We start from the raw sequence: 20,777 nt of genomic DNA, 5'->3' as shown, positions 1-20,777 counted from the left end.
GGGAGGTCCCTCGTTCCTGCGGTGTCACACGGAGCGATGTGTGCTGCCGCAGGAACGAGGAACAACTTAGTTACTGCTGCGTAATGATTTTTGAGAATGGACCCCCATGTCACCGATGAGCGATTTTGCACGTTTTTGCGACTATGCAAAATCGCTCATAGGTGTCACACGCAACGGCATCGCTAATGCGGCCGGATGTGCGTCACCAATTCCGTGACCCCAACGAGTTCGCACTAGCGATGTCGCAGCGTGTAAAGCCCCCTTTAGTCTTTCAGTCATAATTGCACGGCTGGTGCGCTTTCAGTTACCACTCAGTGCATAATGAGTGTCAGCTGTAACCACGCCTCAGCACTGACTGACAGCTGGCAATATACTGATACAATACTGAGCCTGATGTCTGTCAGTGCTACGGCGTGGTTACAGCTGACACGCACTATGCACTCAGCAGTAACTGAAATGTACCAGCTTGCGCTCTTATAACTGAAAGGCTAAGGCTCTAGGGAGCAATAAAGCTCATTTCCTCCCGGCAACAGGGCTCAGTGCGGTGGCTGCACGGTGTCAGAACACTATTAATCTACAGATTAACCCCATATCTCCAGGTTAATAGTGTTTTGTTTTGTTTTTTTACATGACAAGGACCCTTTAAGAAGATAAAACTGTCCCCATTCTGGTGATCAAATGGGGTCCTACCACTGGGAGGGATGCCCACTGATCTATAAGTTGTCACCTATCCAATAAAGAGGTGCTTTTTGTCACCAAATAATCCTTTTAAGGGAATCTGTCACCAAGTTTTTGCCACCTAATCTGAGAGCAGCATAACGTAGGGGCAGAGATCCTGATTTCAGCAGTTTTTCACTTACTGAGCTGCTTGTGTAGATTGATTAAATCACTGCTTAAATCAGTAGTAGATTATCTTTAGAGGAGTACTTGGCGTGTGTGAGGTCACTGACTTCACAGACCTGTATCTCCTGACAGAGATTCAGATTTAGCACTGAAATTTCTATACCATATTCCTGCACCCACTGCACCTCCCAACAAAAAAAAACAAAACATCAAAACACCATGCGATTTTGATGCGATAGTGATGCAATTTTTTGCCAGGAGATGTAGATTGGGTGCAGAAATATGGTGTAAATATTGCAGCACCAAATCTGCGTCTCTTGGCCAAAAAATTCACACAAAAAAAGAGTTTCAAAGCCATTTTTAATAAATAAATCTTTATTTTTATATAGCGCTAACATATTCCGCAGCGCTTTACATACATCAGGAACACTGTCCCCATTGGGGCTCACAATCTGAATTCCCTATCTGTATGTTTTTTGAAGTGTGAGAAGAAACCGGAGTACCCGGAGGAAACCCACGCAAACACGGGGAGAACATACAAACTCATTTTGGTGTGGTTTTCTGCCAGGAGGTACAAATTTGATGCTGAAATCTGGTGCAGACATTTCAGCACCAAATTTGCATCTCCCAGCAGAAAATCGCACCGAAATGGCGTCAAAACTGTTGTTGTGCATTTTTTGGCTAAGAGATGCAAATTTTGTGCTGCAATTTTTACACCATATTCCTGCACCCAATCTACATCTCCTGGCAAAAAATTGCATCACTATCACAACAAAATCGCATGGTGTTTTGATGTGTTTTTTGCCAGGAGGTGTAGATTGGGTGCAGGAATATGGTGTAGGAATTTCAGCACTAAATCTGTGTCTCTTAGTAAAAAAAAAAAAAAGTGGTTTTTTTTGTCAGGAGCTGCAGGACTGAACTTCTTGACCTTACTTGAGGTGAGGTTACTAAGTTCAATGAGGTCACCTGAGGTAAGTGAACCTGCGGTTACAGGTGGAGAATTGTGGGAACCTCAAGCTATAACCGCAAATAACCTAAGTGACGTCACCGCTCATCACTGCGGCTCAGTTTCTGACTAAAGCTCACAGTGAGCGGTCATGTTCTATGCCTGGGTGTTACCTCAAATGTAGCAGAGCTGGAATTTTTGTGGGACCTCATGTGGATTACGTCGGACCTGGGTGTTTTTGGGGTTAATAAAAGGGGTGAATGAGGGTAGCTTTTTGCATTTTATTTCAAATAAAGGATTTTTTCAGTGTTTGTGTTTATTTCTTCTTACTTACAGATTAGCAATGGAGGGGTCTCATAGATGCCTCCCATTACTAATCTAGGGCTTAGTGGCAGCTGTGAGCTGTTATTAACCCCTCATTACCCCGACTGCCACCACACAAGTGCAATCAGGATGAGCCAGGTAAAGTTCCGGGATTGTCAAATCTAATGGATGCGACAATCCTGGGTGGCTACAGACTGCTATTTTTAGTCTGGGGGTCCCAATAAGCATTGGTCTCCCCAGCCTGAGAATTCCAGCACCCAGCTATCGGCTTTACCATAGCTGGGTATCACAATTTGAAATGACCGCATGCTTTTTTTTTTTTTTTAAAAAAAAAAAAATATTTATTAAATAATTTTTAAAAAGGCCGCAGCCGTCACTCTTATTTTGATACACAGCCAAGATAAGCACACGGCTGGGGGATGCAGCTTGGAGCAGTATACTTCATCTGTGCTGGGTATCATAATATGGGGGGACCCTTACACCAATTTTTTGTATTTATTTTCACAGTAATATAGACACATAAACAGTGTCTGTGATTTAAAGCATCTAGACACGCTGTCACACAGGGTGGGGACCCGCCTGACTGCAACCAGAGATGCGGGGACTGCCAGTGGATGGGGGAAGCAGTGCATAGTGTAGTGGAGTGGGGTTGGGGTCCCCCAGGACCACAAAGACGCCGTGACTCAAATAGTCCGATCAAAACAGCTTTATTGTCCTCGCTGTACATGTAAATGGACCCGGAACACAGCCGGGTTATGCACCGTCCATACGGGTCCCCGTCACACAGGCACCCCTTGCCGTAGGAGACGGTCTTACGATGCCCCGTTCGGCTGTTCCAGGAGGGTCCACAAACTTATAATCGCTCCACGCAGGCCTGGAGCTTTTCCAGGCTTCCGGCTCTGCAGCTTACAGAGCAGACTCTAGTACAAGATCATAGTGGGAGTTTAACCACTTTCCTCTCTCTCTGGCACCCGGTAGCAGACACCTCTAGCTGAGGTTCCTTCTTGGCCCCAGGGCCCTCTGCAGACCCCTGGGTCTGTGTCTCCTCCAGGAGAGGTTCGGCCCTACAGCCCTGGTCTGGCTGCACTCACCTCAGTCTGAATATCTGAGTCCTGTGCTCAACCTCCACACAGGATGCTCCATGCAGAGCTCTCTGCTTTGCTCTCACTCTCCCCAAACACACATTGCCAGTCTCCTATATCAAGCTGGCCACACCCACAGGTGGAGGTCTGTGAATCTCAGCCCTGCAGAGCACCTTGTGATTGTAAAAGGGAACCTGACCCTTATGTGTAGCAAGAAGCCTTTGTGGACTACAAGTCCCATAGCAACCTTTACCGTCTAGATATCGCAGATACCTTCTCCACTGTGACATATAGCGACCATTTACCACGTTGGTGGTCGCTACGTCACAATAGGAATGAAGCTAAAGAGCAGCCCTGGAACCAGAGTTAGAGCCGTGCGGTGACTGGTAAGTACAAAGCACCTGCTCTAATCCAATCCCCCTATCCCTTCTACCACCATTTTTAAGCTCCTGATTTGGGTCCCCATAGACTTATATGGGGACCGGCATTGGTTCAGATATCTGGGCATGAACCGGGTTTGTGTTTTTTAAAATTCGGTTGGACCCACCGATCCAGGGTATCTGAGAGTCTAACCATCACTAGATGTGTATATATTGTTTTGTCACTTGGTACCATGAATGAAATCTGGATACTATTCAGTCTCAGTAACAGTTAACTTTCGTGTTTTCAATGCTATATAATTTCCCACTGTCAGCATGACACAACTTCTTGCCCTTTTAGACACCAGTGGGAAAGAAAACATCACTCAAAAATCAATATAAAAGAAGTACAATCCCAAGCATTATTTGGAAAGAAAAAGGTCAGTTAAAAGCTAAATAAAAAAGTATTCAGAAAAATCAATTAGAATTGTACTGTATGTATTAGAATTTCCTTCTCATCTTACAATGAATGCCAAACAAACATATTGTAAGTGGGTGTGTACTGCTCTGGAAAGAAATGCTGGATCTCAAGATTACTTAGCTGGTTTAATTAACATAACACATGCAAGTTACATAACCTGATCTATCTTACCAAACATTAAGTCTCTTTCCAAAAACCTTCACATTATTGAGATGAGTAACTGCTCTCTCCACCGCATACTCATCCCCCATCTCCACGAGGGCCGTGCCTGGAATTGTCTTCATGAACTTTACCTACAAAACAAAATGAAATTAGAACAAAGCAGGTATCATCATAAACTATCTATATAGTCATCATTAATATTCCAAATAGGCCAGGTATGAAAGGGGATGTCCTAAAAAAAAATTCCTTTCAAATCTGCACAACTAAGTAATAGTATTCATTTTTATTTATTTACTTTTTTTTGGGGGGGGAGAGGTATATCAAGCAAAAAATATACAATTCCAATAAAATGCATATGGGTGTCTATCTTTCTGTTAATTATTGTAGAGCTGTAGTTTGGTGGTGGCAATATTTGTTTTTCTTCTTTGTATTTATTTGTTGTAATTTGTTTTCTATTTTGCTTTTTTATACATCTTGTCCCACCGTAACAGGCCTTTTTAGGGGTCATTTTACTGTTTCTTTCATTCATTCATTCATTCATTCATTCATTCATTCATTCCTTTTCTTGTGGCAAATTTCCCCTGTAATTGTGGCTGACATATTGGCCTTATTTACAAGCTTCCTGACAAGGACTGCAGAGCTTGTGGCTGTCAGCACTCAGCATCTCCCTGGCACTTTGTGATAATGTACACATTCGTAAATGGCACTACATCTTCTGAGCTGTGTATATGAGGCTCCAGGGCTGTATATACAGTTATCAGGAACACATGGATAGTAATAAACCTTCTTTGCTTTCTCTATCAGGAGCCTGTCTGGAAATGACCATATTTGCGGAGTGTGATCCGACAAAAGAGCGCATCACACTTGAAACCAATGTTATTCTATGAAGCCGTGCACAAGTCTGATTTTTTTTCTCCCTGGACAGATTCTGAAGAACCCCCACCCCCACCCAAAAAAAACGCAGCATGCTTCAATTGCCTCCATAAATAGGATTGCACTCCGCAAGACAATAAGTCCGTAAAAAAAATAAATAAATCAAACCGCACTGGGATGACATCCGATTTTCACGGACTGACAGACTGGAGAAGACAGAGAATTTTATTTTCTCTTCTCCACATCCAAGAAAATCGTATCACATTGTGTCATCAGCATAATTGATCAGATTTTCTCAGATGAGAAAATAAAAATGGCTCTCTGACCCTAGCCTAAAGCGGGCTTTAGACGCTACAATAAATCTAACGATGTTTCGGCGGAGTCACGTCGTAAGTGACGCACATCCGGCATCGTTAGTGTTGTTGTAGCGTGTGAAACCTACGTGCGATTGCGATTGTACGAAAACATTGATCGCATACACGTCGTTCAAATTCTAAAAATTGAATGTCCGGTTGTTCAATGTTCCCGAGGCAGCACACATCGCTGTGTGTGACACCCCGGGAACGATTAACAAATCTTATGTGCGTCCCGCCTGCAATGCGGAAGGAAGGAGGTGGGCGGGATGTTTACGTCCCGCTCATCTCCGCCCCTCCCCTTCTATTGGCCGGCTGCCATGTGACGTCGCTGTGACACCGAGCGTCCCTCCCACTACAGGAAGAGGATGTTCGTCGCCCACAGCGAGGTTGTATGGAAGGGTAAGTACTTGTGACGGGCTTTAATCGTTTGTGCGACACGGGCAACAAATTGAACGTGCCGCATATACGATGGGGGCGTGTGCGATCGCATACGAGATCGCATGTGTAATTGTAACGTGTAAAGCAGGCTTTACAGCCAGCTCCCCTCTCTTGATCTGTATGTTATCTGCAGTGTTATATGCAGACCAGCTGGACTTTAAAGGCGCGTATGTGTTATAGGGAAATTGTTAACATTCTCTAAAGTGACTCTGATCTGTGGATGGAGAAGACATTAAAAATTAAAATACACATCAAAAGAACATGGTGATTGCAATTTGTATTAACCAGGCCAGATTTTCCATTTTTGTTCTGATGTTATTATTGGTTTATACATTGACATATTTATTTTTCTAACACCATTTACTGGTGAACTATTTATGTACAATCTCTGGTAAGAGATAAAGAAAGAAAGCATGGTATACACTAGTGTGGTTGAGGGACAAAAATGTATTGACTAGCTGTTTGGTTAACATGTGGTTACAACCTCAAGCCTTTTAGATGACACAAAAATAATTTAGCTGTGGGACTTTAATGAAAGTGGACCTCTGCAGCAAAACCACAGAGACTGAAGCAATAGCATAGAGCAAGCGCTGAAGTGGTGGATTTCACATGCCTGCAAGTATTTTGAGTCCACTTTTCAGAAACAGAAAACCTCTAAGGCTATGTGCGCACGTTGCGTACTAGCCCTGCAGAAATTTCTGCAGCGATCTGAAGAGCACACGTGCGCTTCAAATCGCTGCAGAAAATGTCCGTAGAAAAAAAAAGCCGATTCCATGCGCTCTGCCTGCAGCTCCTGCCATAGACAGAGCAGGAGCTGCCGGCAAAGCGCACGGAAGAAGTGACATGTCACTTCTTGAACGCAGCGCTTCAGGCAGCAGCCGAAGCGCTGCGCTCTAAGACGCCATGTGCGCACGGCCCTTGCACAATCTCCATAGATTATGCAGGGGACGCAGGATGCATGCAGTTACGCTGCGCTACAAAGCGCAGCATAACTGCATGAATTACGCACATGTGCGCACATAGCCTAAGAACGCTTATAAACGCGTATATAAATCGAAATGTTCACCTATTTTTCAAGGCCATTCTTCTACATGTCTTTAGAGGTTTTTTCGATACACAATATTTATACCGTATATAGTTGTTGGTTTGTGTTACGCTGGTAGGAATAATTATAGTTGTGCAAACGTTTCTATCATGTCTTAAAGGGAACCTGTCATCAGAAATTTCGCCCAAAAGCTAAAAGATTCCCCCTCTGCAGCTCCTGGGCTGCATTCTAGGAAGGTCCCTGTTATTATTGTGCCCCATGTGAGACCAAAATAAAGCCTTTATAAAGTTCTACCTTTTTGTATGCAGCTTCTGTAAATCTGACACGGGGGCGGGCTCTCTGCCGTCCGTTATTCTGCCTCCTGGTCCTGTATGCCGCCCCCATCGCTCCTTTCCATAGCTGATGCACCGCCCATTGCTCCAGCCATCCCCGCGCATGCCCAGTGCCAGTCTCACGGGACTGAGCAGTGTGACCGCTGGTGACGTGTGCGCAGGCAAGTGATTATGGACGGGACTGTGACTGTTATCAGCAAGTACCCGGCCATAATCTCGTGAGCGCGCAAACCTCTCCAGCATTCACACTGATCTCAGTGTAGATGCTAGACTGTATGGGCTGCTTCCAGGGATGACGTCCCTTTGTCATGTGATAGTATTTCGAACACGCCCCTATCACATGACAAAGGGACGTCATCCCTGGAAGCAGCCCATACAGTCTAGCATCTACACTGAGCTCAGTGTGAATGCTGGAGAGGTTTGCGCGCTCACGAGATTATGGGCGGGTACTTGCTGATAACAGTCACAGTCCCGTCCATAATCACTTGCCTGCGCACACGTCACCAGCGGTCACACTGCTCAGTCCTGTGAGACTGGCACTGGGCATGCGCGGGGATGGCTGGAGCAGTGGGCGGTGCATCAGATATGGAAAGGAGCGATGGGGGCGGCATACAGGACCAGGAGGCAGAATAACGGACGGCAGAGAGCCCGCCCCCGTGTCAGATTTACAGAAGCTGCATACAAAAAGGTAGAACTTTATAAAGGCTTTATTTTGGTCTCACATGGGGCACAATAATAACAGGGACCTTCCTAGAATGCAGCCCAGGAGCTGCAGAGGGGGAATCTTTTAGCTTTTGGGCGAAATTTCTGATGACAGGTTCCCTTTAAAATAACTTTTTCGGACATTTCTAGATACAGTGCCTTGCAAAAGTATTCGGCCCCCTTGAATTTTTCAACCTTTTCTCACATTTCAGGTTTCAAACATAAAGATAAAAAATGTAATGTTATGGTGAATAATCAACAACAAGTGGGATACAATTGTGAAGCTGAACAAAATTTATTGCTTATTTTAAACCTTTTTAAAAAAAATAATAAACTGAAAATTGGGGCGTGCAATATTATTCGTGCCCTTTACTTTCAGTGCAGCAAACTCACTCCAGAAATTCATTGAGGATCTCTGAATGATCCAATGTTGTCCTAAATGACTGATGATGATAAATATAATCCACCTGTGTGTAATCAAGTCTCCGTATAAATGCACCTGCTCTGTGATAGTCTCAGGGTTCTGTTTAAAGCACAGAGAGCATCATGAAGACCAAGGAACACAACAGGCAGGTCCGTGATACTGTTGTTGAGAAGTTTAAAGCTGGATTAGGTTACAAAAAGATTTCCAAAACTTTAAACATCCCAAGGAGCACTGTGCAAGCGATCATATTGAAATGGAAGGAGTATCATACCACTGCAGATTTACCAAGACCCGGCCGTCCATCCAAACTTTCATGTCAAACAAGGAGAAGACTGATCAGAGATGCAGCCAAGAGGCCCATGATCACTCTGGATGAACTGCAGAGATCTACAGTTGAGATGGGAGAGTCTGTCCATAGGACAACAATCAGTCGTACACTGCACAAATCTGGCCTTTATGGAAGAGTGGCAAGGAGAAAGCCATTTCTCAAACATATCCATAAATAGTGGTGTTTAAAGTTTGCCACAAGCCACCTGGGAGACACACCAAACATGTGGAAGAAGGTGCTCTGGTCAAATGAAACCAAAATCGAACTATTTGGGCACAATGCCAAACTATATGTTTGGCGTAAAAGCAACACAGCTCATCACCCTGAACACACCATCCGCACTGTCAAACATGGTGGTGGCAGCATCATGATTTGAGCCTGCTTTTCTTCAGCAGGGACAGGGAAGATGGTTAAAATTGATGGGAAGATGGATGGAGCCAAATACAGGACCATTCTTGAAGAAAACCTGTTGGAGTCTGCAAAAGACCTGAGACTGGGACGGAGATTTGTCTTCCAACAAGACAATGATGGCAAACAAAGCAAAATCTACAATGGAATGGTTTACAAATAAATGTATCCAGGAGTTAGAATGGCCAAGTCAAAGTCCAGATCTGAATCCAATCGAGAAACTGTGGAAAGAGCTGAAAACTGCTGTTTACAAACGCTCTCCATCCAAGCTCACTCACTTGAGGTATGTCTCTATCAGGTTTGCACATCGAGAGACTGAAATTCTTGCCCATTCCTCCTTTGCAAATAGCTTGAGCTGAGTGAGGTTGGATGGAGAGCATTTGTGAACAGCAGTAAAGGAAGAATGGGCAAGAATTTCAGTCTCTCGATGTGCAAAACTGATAGAGACATACCCCAAGCAACTTGCAGCTGTAATCGCAGCAAAAGGTAATAACTTATAGGGGACAAATAATATTGCACACCCCACTTTTCAGTTATTTATTTTTTTTAAAAAAATTAAAATAAGCAATAAATTTCGCTTAACTTCACAATTGTGTCCCACTTGTTGTTGATTCTTCACCATAACATTAAAATTTTTATCTTTATGTTTAATGCCTGAAATGTGGGAAAAGGTTAAAAAATTCAAGAGGGCCGAATACTTTCGCAAGGCACTGTATACACACACACACAAACATTTTAAAGCATTTTCTAACTGCCTTAAACATTTGCATAGTACTGTATATACATTTTTTTTGTTTTAGATGAAAAGACCACAGCCATAGCCAGAAATGAAGTATAGAGTACCATGAGAGAGTAAGTGGACAGTTTGGAATTAACTATATTTTGATATTAATTACAAATAAAATGTAGTCTGATATTTTTTTTAGGTCCCAATAATAAGCAAACCTATTGTAAACTAATAACAAACAAAATTATTGTTATACCATTTGTGTCTTTTATTAAAGGGAACCTGTCACATGGAAAAATGCTATTAACCTGCAGATATGGGGTTAATCTGCAGGTTAGTAGCATTCTAAACCTGCCCGGCACCTGCACATTAAACCCCGCTGCCGGGAGGAAATTAACGCTAATCCTACTGGAGGCGTTCCGGTTTCAGTCATGGGGGCGGTGCCAGTGTGGGTTCAGTCACTGCTCTGTGTATGGAGAGCGGCGTCTGTAACTACCCTCCGTACTGACTGACAGTTGGTTCTAATGCTGATTGGCTGTCAGTTAGTGCAGGGGGCGGTTACAGACCCCGGTCTCCATACACAGAGCGGTGATTGAACCCACACTGGCACCACCCCCATAACAAACTGGAACGCTGCCAGGAGGAATAAAATTATTTTCCTCCTGGCAGCTGGTTTTATTGTTCAGGGGCCAGGCAAGTCCAGAATGCTATTAACCTGCAGATTAACCCCATATCTGCAGGCTAATCACATTTTTCCATGTGACAGGTTCCTTTTAAGCTCATCAAGGAATTTCCCCAGTACAGGGAGAAAAAGTAAGTGATCCAGAACCAATAACCTCCAAACCTTTCCTATAGCTGCAGAGAAGATTAGCACAATATTTTAGAATAAACTGTGCAAATATATTTCAGTTCAGTAATATGTCTGACACCTCGTCTGTACCGCCCTCATTAGCATCTCAAAGTAAAGGTCAAGACTGAATCGATAATACCAAAACACAAAACATTTTCATTATTTAGTTGATTTACTTGTGTGTTTTGGGTCACTGTCTTGTTTCACCACCTTGGCACAGCTTACTCCCCCTAACTGGATTAAAGGCCCTGTCACACACAGAGATAAATCTGCGGCAGATCTGTGGTTGCAGTGAAATTGTGGACAATCAGTGCCAGGTTTGTGGCTGTGTACAAACGGAACAATGTGTCCATGATTTCACTGCAACCACAGATCTGCCAAAGATTTATCTCTGTGTGTGACGGGGTCTTTAGAGTTGCCGCACGGCCCACAGAGACATACAGCACTCCAGCATGCCCCTTCATCAATCGCTGGTCTTCATGAATCGGAGCTGAAATGAGGCCATACACTGCTGTGTGGGCATGCTGCAGGGCTCAAAAGGGAAAAGGTGGCATTTGAATGGTAGGTTTTGCTAAAATGGTTTTCTGTTGCATCTGCAAAACCATTGTAATGCCAGTAAAGGGGAAACTCACAATAAGTGACCCTATTTTGGAATCTAGACCCGTTTAGGTATTTATGTTAGGCCCCCTTCACACGCACGTGCCTCCGGTACGTGCTAGGTCCATTCCCGCATGTACCGGAGACACGGGCACACGTAAACCCATTAAAATCAATGGGTTTATGTGCACGCACGTGTTCAGCCATTGCCCCGTGCCTCCGTGTGGAGCAGACGTGAGCCCGTGTGCTCCATACGGCGGCATGTCCGTTTTTCTCCGGCAGCACGGGTGTCACGCGGCCCACACCCGTACCACACGGATGTAGTGTAGATGCGGTCCCACGTGACACGCGCCGGAGAAACACACGTGTCCTTGTAAAAATAAAAAAAAACACATACTCACCTCCACCAGCCCTGCAGTCTCTGCCGCGGCTGTCACCTGCATCCGACCCCCAGTGAATTTGAACAACGGACCTTCTTCACTGGGGGCCGGAAGCAGTGTCAGCGGGGCGTGGCCTGTGCCGGACACTGTCATTCAGCACCACAGAGAGCTCCGGAAGAATCAGGTAAGGCGGGACTTTACGTTCTCCGTGTGTTATTACGTATAACACACGGAGAACACGCATGTGCCACAAACATGGCACATGGGGAGCAAACCACCCCTTTAATACGTCCGTGAAAAAACGGTTTGTTTTTTTCACGTGCGTGTGAAGGGGGCCTTATGCTGTACTGGACATATTTATGTGTTACATAGAAATTTTTAACATTGGGTCCAGAAAAGAAAGAAATACTTATTACTATAGCTATGCCAAATCTGGGACCAAAATGTTGTGCCAACTTGAAAAATGACAGCTCTTTAATTATAAAACTTGGCTTCACAGTAATAGGAATAGCCTACATGTTGCCGTAAATTTTCACTGAACATATCGTTGTTGTTTTTGTCACATTTCTCCTGACTCTTTTGTGCTGTAAAAAGCCTGTCACACAATCCATATTGTCTTATAAACTTTAAGCCAATAGAAACAGCGCATATTCTCTAGTTTTTTTCACTGTTAGGCGTATTTCTTTTAGTGGGTGTTTGGAGCCCTATTTTGTTTGTATGAAATGGAGCATGCACATTATTGTCATGTATTTTCAGTCAGTCTTTTCTAAAAAAAAAAAAAAAAAAAAATCACAAAGTGTGAAAAAAAAGTTGCAAAAAGACAAATTCTTTTTCTAAGCTACTTAAACACTGAAATATAACAACTAAAAGGAATGAAACGTAAAAAAGCAAAATGCACTTTTGAGATCTAAGTAGCTGACAATCACACAGGCTCTGATATAAAATAATCACACACGCATGGACTGACCCCCATTTCAGAAACTTCACCCTTACACCATTTATGCAGTGGTTTATGAAATATTTTGAGTCCATAAACGTTGGCCGACAATTATGTGGAGCAGATGGTGGAAAATGAAAATTGCAATTATTTCATAGATAGTGTTTTCGATGCATACAATGTTATGCCCAGCATGTGCAATTGGAGACAAGCATCCCGTAAATTGTTAAGCTGGCCGCGATTTTGTATCATTGCATTTCAAGAGAAAATTTTAATTTTTCTATTGCCAATTGCAGTGTGGGATTTATTGCCATTGACAAAAATGTCCATTACTTTTTGGGGAAGGGGATGGAGTGAAAACAAAAACAGTAATTGAACCACTATTTTTTATGACTAGCTTATTCTAACTGTTGGTATAATTACTGACATAATACATTTATTCTGTTTGGTTTATTACTTTTACCCAACAATTTATTCCCATTAATAAAAATAACAATACTGCCATTTTTGTGTCTTTCATGTGTAGTATAAGATGAGATGTTAATGTTATTCTGCGGGTCATTAGGATTACAGAGATACCAAATTTAGATATATTCTTTGTTATTACTTTTACAAAAGATCAAAAATCAAGTTTGTGTCAGTCACCATTTTCTCAAAACCAAAGTTGATATAGTCATTGGTAACATTTTGTTTTGATATATTCTAGTACAGTGGAGCCTCGGTTTACGAGTAACTTGGTGTGCGAGCATTTCGCTATATGAGCAAAGCTTGTTCTAAATTTGTAACTTAGTTTACGAGCAAGCTTTGCTGTACGAGCAAATACTCACCGCACACACTTCCGGTTCTGTACTTTCACCGCATTAAGACCCGCTCTTGCAATCTGTACAAACACACACACACACACACACACACACACACACACACACCTTACCTTTTGTTCCATCGCCGGTCTCCCGATTCTTGTAGTTTGCCGATACAGGATGTGTATCGGGTAACCATCACGACGATGGAGGATCTTCCGCTGTCAGCCGCTTCTCAAAGGCAGCGCGCTGACCAATCAGAGGCAAGCGGCTCATGCCTTTGATGTCAGCGTGCTGGCACCAGAAGCTCCGGCATTGGTCGCGATGGTTACCCGATACACATCCTGTACCGGCGGACTACAACAACTAGGAGGCCGGCGATGGAACGAAAGGTAAGGTGAGCATAATATGTGTATGTGCGTGCATAGGCGGATTATAATGAGGTCAATCTGGGCTACCGCTCGAAGCTCCAGGGGGCCCATTCAGGGCAGTTAGTAATGAGGGCAATCTAGTCAGTTGTTCGGAGCCTGAGGGTCCGAGGGGTCCTTGCCAGATTGCCCTCATCTGTTATGAGCGGTGCGCTGGGCCGGGAGCGATCTTGCTGCAGAGTATAAGCAGCGGAGCCGCAGGAATCCCCCTGTGGCTAAAATGTATTTGCTCATGTGAGGTGATGATGTCACCGAAAGGGGCAGGGTTTCCTCCTCCAGCGCAGGAGCTATGAACACTGTTCCGTGTGTACTGTGGCTGCTGGAGAGGCTGAGGTTTCTGGAAGAACTGAGAGGACTGAGGGGCTGCATCATGGAGCAAGGGGCTTCATACACAGGAGTAAGGGTGAGTAATGTGAGGGAGTGTTTGTTTTTTGGGGGGGTTCGCAGTATAACTGGATTTTCCAACATGGGCCTGCATATTAAAGGGAACCTGTCAGGGAGCAAAAAGCTTTCTAACCTACAAGCAGGAGCCTGTGTGAGCTATAACCCCTTCCTACTCATCCCTGTGTTGTTATATTGTGTAATATGAAAGTAATAAGATAACATTTTATTACTTACATACTCCCTATGTAAATGAGCAAGGGCTCTGACCCCATGGGCGTCTCATCGTCCTGTGGGCGTTTGTATACTTTCCATGATATCACGCTCCTGTGGGTGTGATACCATGGATTTACATGAGCGACGTCACATCTGCTCCTTCAGAATCTTGCGCGTGCACGCTTACCATTCTCACCGCCTCATCCTGGTGTTTGCGTGTCGGCTTCTGACGCGCACTGCACATGCTCCAAAGACTCCTGTGGTTCCTGTCATGCGCAGTGCGCGTCAGAAACCGACCAGCAAACACGAGGATGAGACGGCGGCGAGAATGGTAAGCGTGCGCACGCGAGATTCTGAAGGTGCAGACGTGACGTCGCTCATGTAAATCCATGGTATCACGCCCACAGGAGCATGATATCATGGAAAGCATGTAGACGCCCACAGGGCGATGCAATGCCCATAGGGCTAGAGACCTATGCTATTTACATAGGGAGTATGTAAGTAATAAAACATATTTTATTACTTTCATATTATACAATATTACAAGGGATGGGTAGGAAGGGGTTAATAGCTCACACAGGCTCCTGCTTGTAGGTTATAATGCTTTTTTGACCTGACAGGTTCCCTTTAAGGATTGTACAGTATGGGCCTGCATAATGAGGGATTGTACAGTATGAACAAAAGACCAAAAGGATGTAGTATCAGGGGTATCAACTATTAAACCAAACAAAAAAACTAATAAAAATGTATACTTTATTTCTATATCAATTAAAAAGGTTATATTCATGCAACCAGAGAAACACAATGTGCAAATAGTGTTAGATACACCGGATGGAAAGTGTAATGCCGGCGTCACACGGTACGATATATCGTACGATAGGTCATCGGCGTCACATAGTTAGTGACGCACATCCGGCATCGTTCGAGATATCGTACTGTGCGACACCTCCAAACGACTGTGAACGAGCAAAAATACTCACCTTATCGTTGCTCGTTGACACGTCGTTCATTTTCAAAATGTCTGTCCTCCTACAGTGCTCCGGTTGTTCATCGTTCCCATGGCAGCACACCGCTACGTGTGACACCTCAAGAACGACGAACACAGCTTACCTGCATCCCGCCGGCAATGCGGAAGGAAGGAGGTGGGCGGGATGTTTACGTCCCGCTCATCTCCGCCCCTCCGCTTCTATTGGCCGGCGGCTGTGTGACGTCGCTGTGACGCCGAACGTCCCTTCCGCTTCAGGAAGAGGATGTTCGCCGCCTACAGCGAGGTCGTCCGGCAGGTAAGTACGTGTGACGGGGGTAAACGACTTTGTGCGCCACGGGCAACAAATTGCCCGTGACGCACCAACAACGGCGGTGGGTGCGATCGCTTATGCGATCGCACGATTTATCATCCCATGTGACGCCGGCATTAGGATAATTGTATCTAGGGGCTGTGCATTTCAATGGTACATAAACCTAATAGATTTAGATGCTGGACCCTAGGGGATATGACTCACCCTTAATTGGTCCCTGCCTAGCAATGGGGCTTTAAGCACCCTAACTTTCTTGGTACCCCCATTCCACGGCGGCTGCCCCTATTGTATCCCTTACTAACTTGAAGATAACCATCACCAAATTTACCAGAATAAAGTGCTAAGTGCAAAACCACATATACACATACAACAGACACAAATTAGTAGAGCGGTTGATACCCAAAAGAGTCAACTGCAATTAATATTTACACTAGATGACACCTTAGAGTTACCCAGGACTGGTATCACCAGTAATTCACTGCATCCATTGAAATTGAACAACATGAGATCAAGGCACTCTAGATTGTCACTCATTAAATTCACTAGCAAAGAAAGAGATGCAAATATCATACAGCTCACTGGTTGAAGGTCTACAATCCAGGGATTACAGTTCATATATAAAGGATAAAGCACCATACTCCATTATTCCAAGGATAACATGTCCCCAGAAACATCCTTAGAAAGAGGCATGAATCATATCAAATGACTATAGATAGGTGGGTGAGAAAAAGGAATACACCCATTGAGTACTTTACGATTTGTTGGTAGCGCCTCCAGGCCTACTGTCGAGCCATGCATATCAGCAAAGAATGACAATTCATATGTCAGCAACGCTCAGTTGTGTCTTTGACCTCGCCATTCTCCCAACGTGTTTCCCCCCATTTGTGCCTGGGGTTCATCATGGGATATTGGGGGATTTTACAGTATGAGCCTGCATAATGGGGGATTGTACAGTATGCCACTGCATATTGAGGGATTGCACAGTATGGGCCGGCATATTAAGGATTGTATCAAACGTGATTGCAGAAAAAAGAAAAAAATATCCAGCAGCAACGTCTTCATAGGGAAAATATTTATCTTAAAATTCCATTTTATTGAAAACATAATTAGAAATCATGCTGCACTATGATTTTTAATTAGTTTTCAATAAAATGGAATTTTAAGAAAAATATTTTCCCTATGAAGACGTTGCTGCTGGATATTTTTTTCTTTTTGCTGCAATCACGTTTGAGCCTCCCTTATTACATGCACCGTCTGACCTCTCTACAACATTAATTTACCAGCATAATATCATACGGTGAGCTGTATCTTTTCTTTTTTTACTTAAGGATTGTATCAGTATGAGCCTGCATATTAAGGATTGTACAGTATGGGCCTGCATAATGGGGGATTTTACAGTGAAAGTGCTGCATATTGGGAATTGTGCAGGGAAAGGGTGATTTTATTCATATGTATATATATTATATCTATGGGGCTGGATGGGAAAAGGGGTGATTTTGTATGTGTGGGGCTGCGTACTGGGATGCTGTGCAATAAAGGGGGTGATGTTACACTCTTGAGGAAGGAGGGGGTGATGTTACAGTTGTTATGGGGCTGCGTACTCTGGGGCTTCATGTTGGGGTACTACCTGCTAACGGACTGAGTGGTAACAGAGAGTGATAGAAGAAGGGTCTTAATTCCGCGCCAAGGACTCAATGGATCCAGGAAGAGATTAAGGCTTCTTTAATAACATGTACAAGTCTACACGTTTCTGGAGACACAGCTCCCTTCATCAGGACATTGGCAAGAGAACATCAAATTCTTTTTGATGTTCTCTTGCCAATGTCCTGATGAAGGGAGCTGTGTCTCCAGAAACGCGTAGACTTGTGCATGTTATTAAAGAAGCATTAATCTCTTCCTGGATCCATTGAGTCCTTGGCGCGGAATTAAGACCCTTCTTCTATCACTCTCTGTTATCAGCCAACTTTGGGACTGCTGCCTGGACCTGGATCTTATATATGCCTGTATAGTGGTTGTGACTGGCACAACCATTATAGGTGAGTGTGTTTTTATTACATATCTTCCTCCCTTTTTGGGGTTAGACCCTATTGCGCTTTTCTTTCCACAGTTTCTCAACGGACTGAGTGGGGAAGGGTTAGGGTTAGATTTACTTGCTTGGGGCTGCAAGCTAGGGAGGCTGCATGGAGAAAAGGGTGATGCTGATTACTGGGGGGCTGTGTGGTGAAGGGAGTAATGTTATATGCATGGGGCTGTATAGGGAAGGGGATTATATTATATGTGGGGGGGCTCCGTGCTGGTGGGGCTGAATGGGGAAGGATTATGTTTCCTTATGTGGGAAGTGGGTAATGTTTCATATGTGGAGAAGGGGGTGATGTTATGTGTCTAAAGAAGGGGGTGATGTTACGTATGTGGGGAAGTCCTCCCTACCCCACAATTCATTATATAGTCCTCCCCATCCCACAATTCATAATATAGCCCTGATACTGTACTCCCCACCCCACAATTCATTATGTGGTCTTCAGTGTCCTCCCTAACCCACAATCTGTATTTGTAGCTTTGTCGCCATAAACAGAGGGGAGGGGGCAGGCATAATTTCTTGCACAGGAGCCCCAAACTGTCAGTGTCCGCCCCTGTGAAGACGGACCGTTGAGTGGTGACCTGTTCTGTGGAGGTGCCTGCAGACCTGTTCACTAGCAGCAAGCAACAGCGGCACACTATGTGAAAGGGGGGGGCAATGGCGGCACACTATGTGAAAGGGGGGGACAATGGCAGCATACTATGTGAAAGGGGGGGCAATGGCAGCACACTATGTGAAGGGGGGGGTATGTAATTTTCTGTAAGGTGGGGGGGACGAAGGTGTCTTTTATCAAAGTGTTCTGGGGCATCTGATCTACGTAGTTTAAATCCTCCATTCCCAATCCATACACTGTGTATGTATAGATCGGGAATGGAGGATTGAAACTGCATGGGTGAAACGCTCCAGCACACTGTGCCTCACTGGCCCTCCCTCCAAATTGGATATTTCCAATGCCTGTCTCCACATACTGTGTGTGCCCCTCCATCAGGATATTCTGCATATATCATGATGTATGTAGTGGATAGAAACACATGATACAAGCAGAATAGAGGGGCTCACACAGTGTGCAGGCCAGGGACATCTGTCCACACCAATCCCATACCCCATATATATTTTCACCACTACAATAGGGCCGTGTGCACATATTCAGTATTTCAGTTTTTTTACCTCAGTATTTTTTACAAATACGGAGGTAAAAAAAAGTCACCAAATACGGAACATGTGCACATGACCTTACAAATAATGAGGTAAAAAAACCTCATCAAATACACAATGTGAGCACATGCCCAAGGCCTCGTGCACAGCTTCAGTATTAGGCTATGTGCGCACTAGAAAAAGGATTTTTCTTAAGAAATTCCAAAAGTTTTGAGAATGACACCTAAATTATATTTTCACATGATCTGTTGCCCTCTGGTTTTTAATTGTGTTTGTCTGATGTTTACATCACATACAGAAATATAATTGCAATCATATTATGAGTACCAAAAGGTTATATTGACAGTTAGAATGAGTTAATGGAGCAAGTCAATATTTGCAGTGTGAACCCTTCTTCTTCAGCACCCCTGCAATTCTCCCTGGCATGCTCTCAATCAACTTCTGGACCCAATCCTGACTGATAGCTGTCCATTCTTGCATAAGCAATGCTTGCATTTTGCCAGAATTTGTTGGTTTTTGTTTGTCTACCCGTCTCTTGATGATTGCCCACAAGTTCTCAATGGGATTAAGATCTGGGGAGTTTCCAGGCCATGGACCCAAAATCTCTATGTTTTGTTCCATGAGCCATTTAGTGATCACCTTTGCTTTATGGCAAGGTGCTCCATCATGCTGGAAAAGGCATTGTTGGGCGCCAAACTGCTCTTGGACAGTTGGGAGAAGTTGCTCTTGGAGGACATTCTGGTACCATTCTTTATTCATGGCTGTGTTTTTAGGCAAGACTGTGAGTGAGCCAATTCCCTTGGCTGAGAAGCAACCTCACACATGAATCGTTTCAGGATGCTTAACAGTCGGCATGAGACAAGACTGGTGGTAGCGCTCACCTCTTCTTCTCCTAATAAGCCGTTTTCCAGATGTCCCAAACAATCGAAAAGGTGATTCATCTGAGAAAATGACTTTACCCCAGTCCTCAGCAGTCCACTCCCTGTACCTTTTGCAGAATATCAGTCGGTCCCTGATGTTTTTTCTGGAGAGAAGTGGCTTCTTTGCTGCCCTCCTTGAAACCAGGCCTTACTCAAGCAGTCTCCGCCTCACAGTGCGTGCAGAAGCACTCACACCAGCCTGCTGCCATTGCTGAGCTAGCTCGGCACTGCTGGTAGTCCGATCCTGCAGCTGAAACAGTTTTAAGATACGGTCCTGGCGTTTGCTGGTCCTTCTTGGGCACCCTGGAGCCTTTTTGGCAACAATGGAAGCTCTTTCCTTGAAGTTCTTGATGATGCAATAGATTGTTGACTGAGGTGCAATCTTTGTAGCTGCGATACTCTTCCCTGTTAGGCCATTTTTGTGCAGAGCAATGATGGCTGCACGTGTTTCTTTAGAGATAACCATGGTTAACTGAAGAGAACAATGATACCAAGCACCAGCCTCCTTTTAAAGTGTCAAGTGTCTTACTTAATCATGACTGATCGCCAGCCCTGTCCTCATCAACACCCACACCTGTGTTAATGGAACAATCACTAAAACAATGTTAGCTGCTCCTTTTAAGGCAGGAATGCAATGATGTTGAAATGTGTTTTGGGGGTTAAAGTTGATTTTCTTAGCCAATATTGACTTTGCAAGTAATTGCTGTTAAGCTGATCACTCTTTATGACATTCTGGAGTATATGCAAATTGCCATTAGAAAAACATAAGCAGTAGACTTTGTAAAAATTAATATTTGTAGCATTCTCAAAACTTTTGGCCATGACTGTACATAGATAGATAGATAGATACATAGATAGATGCAAAGATAATAGATATATAGATACATAGATAATAGATACATAGATAG

General features: G+C 44.0%; 1 protein-coding gene and 1 long non-coding RNA gene across 3 annotated transcripts in view; one reads left to right on the top strand and one right to left on the bottom strand.

Annotated features, from left to right (window-relative positions):
* Positions 1-20,777, bottom strand: part of LOC142296186 (heterogeneous nuclear ribonucleoprotein L-like) — a 195,705-nt gene that overhangs the window by 45,868 nt on the left and 129,060 nt on the right. The window contains exon 9 of the mRNA XM_075339490.1: positions 4,207-4,328. Within this exon, the coding sequence (XP_075195605.1) occupies positions 4,207-4,328 (122 nt within the window). The remainder of the gene's footprint in view (positions 1-4,206; positions 4,329-20,777) is intronic.
* Positions 3,914-20,777, top strand: part of LOC142296187 (uncharacterized) — a 149,362-nt gene continuing 132,498 nt past the window's right edge. The window contains exons 1-2 of one of the 2 annotated variants that reach the window (XR_012751605.1): positions 3,914-3,994; positions 9,904-9,955. This is a non-coding gene — a long non-coding RNA (uncharacterized LOC142296187). Of the gene's footprint in view, positions 3,995-4,252; positions 4,361-9,903; positions 9,956-20,777 lie in introns of those variants that run through there. The other variant, XR_012751604.1, reaches the window with a different exon arrangement.

The sequence above is a fragment of the Anomaloglossus baeobatrachus genome, chromosome 3, assembly GCF_048569485.1.
Source record: "Anomaloglossus baeobatrachus isolate aAnoBae1 chromosome 3, aAnoBae1.hap1, whole genome shotgun sequence".
Classification (NCBI taxonomy): domain Eukaryota; kingdom Metazoa; phylum Chordata; class Amphibia; order Anura; family Aromobatidae; genus Anomaloglossus; species Anomaloglossus baeobatrachus.
This window is presented reverse-complemented; position numbering and strand designations above follow the sequence as displayed.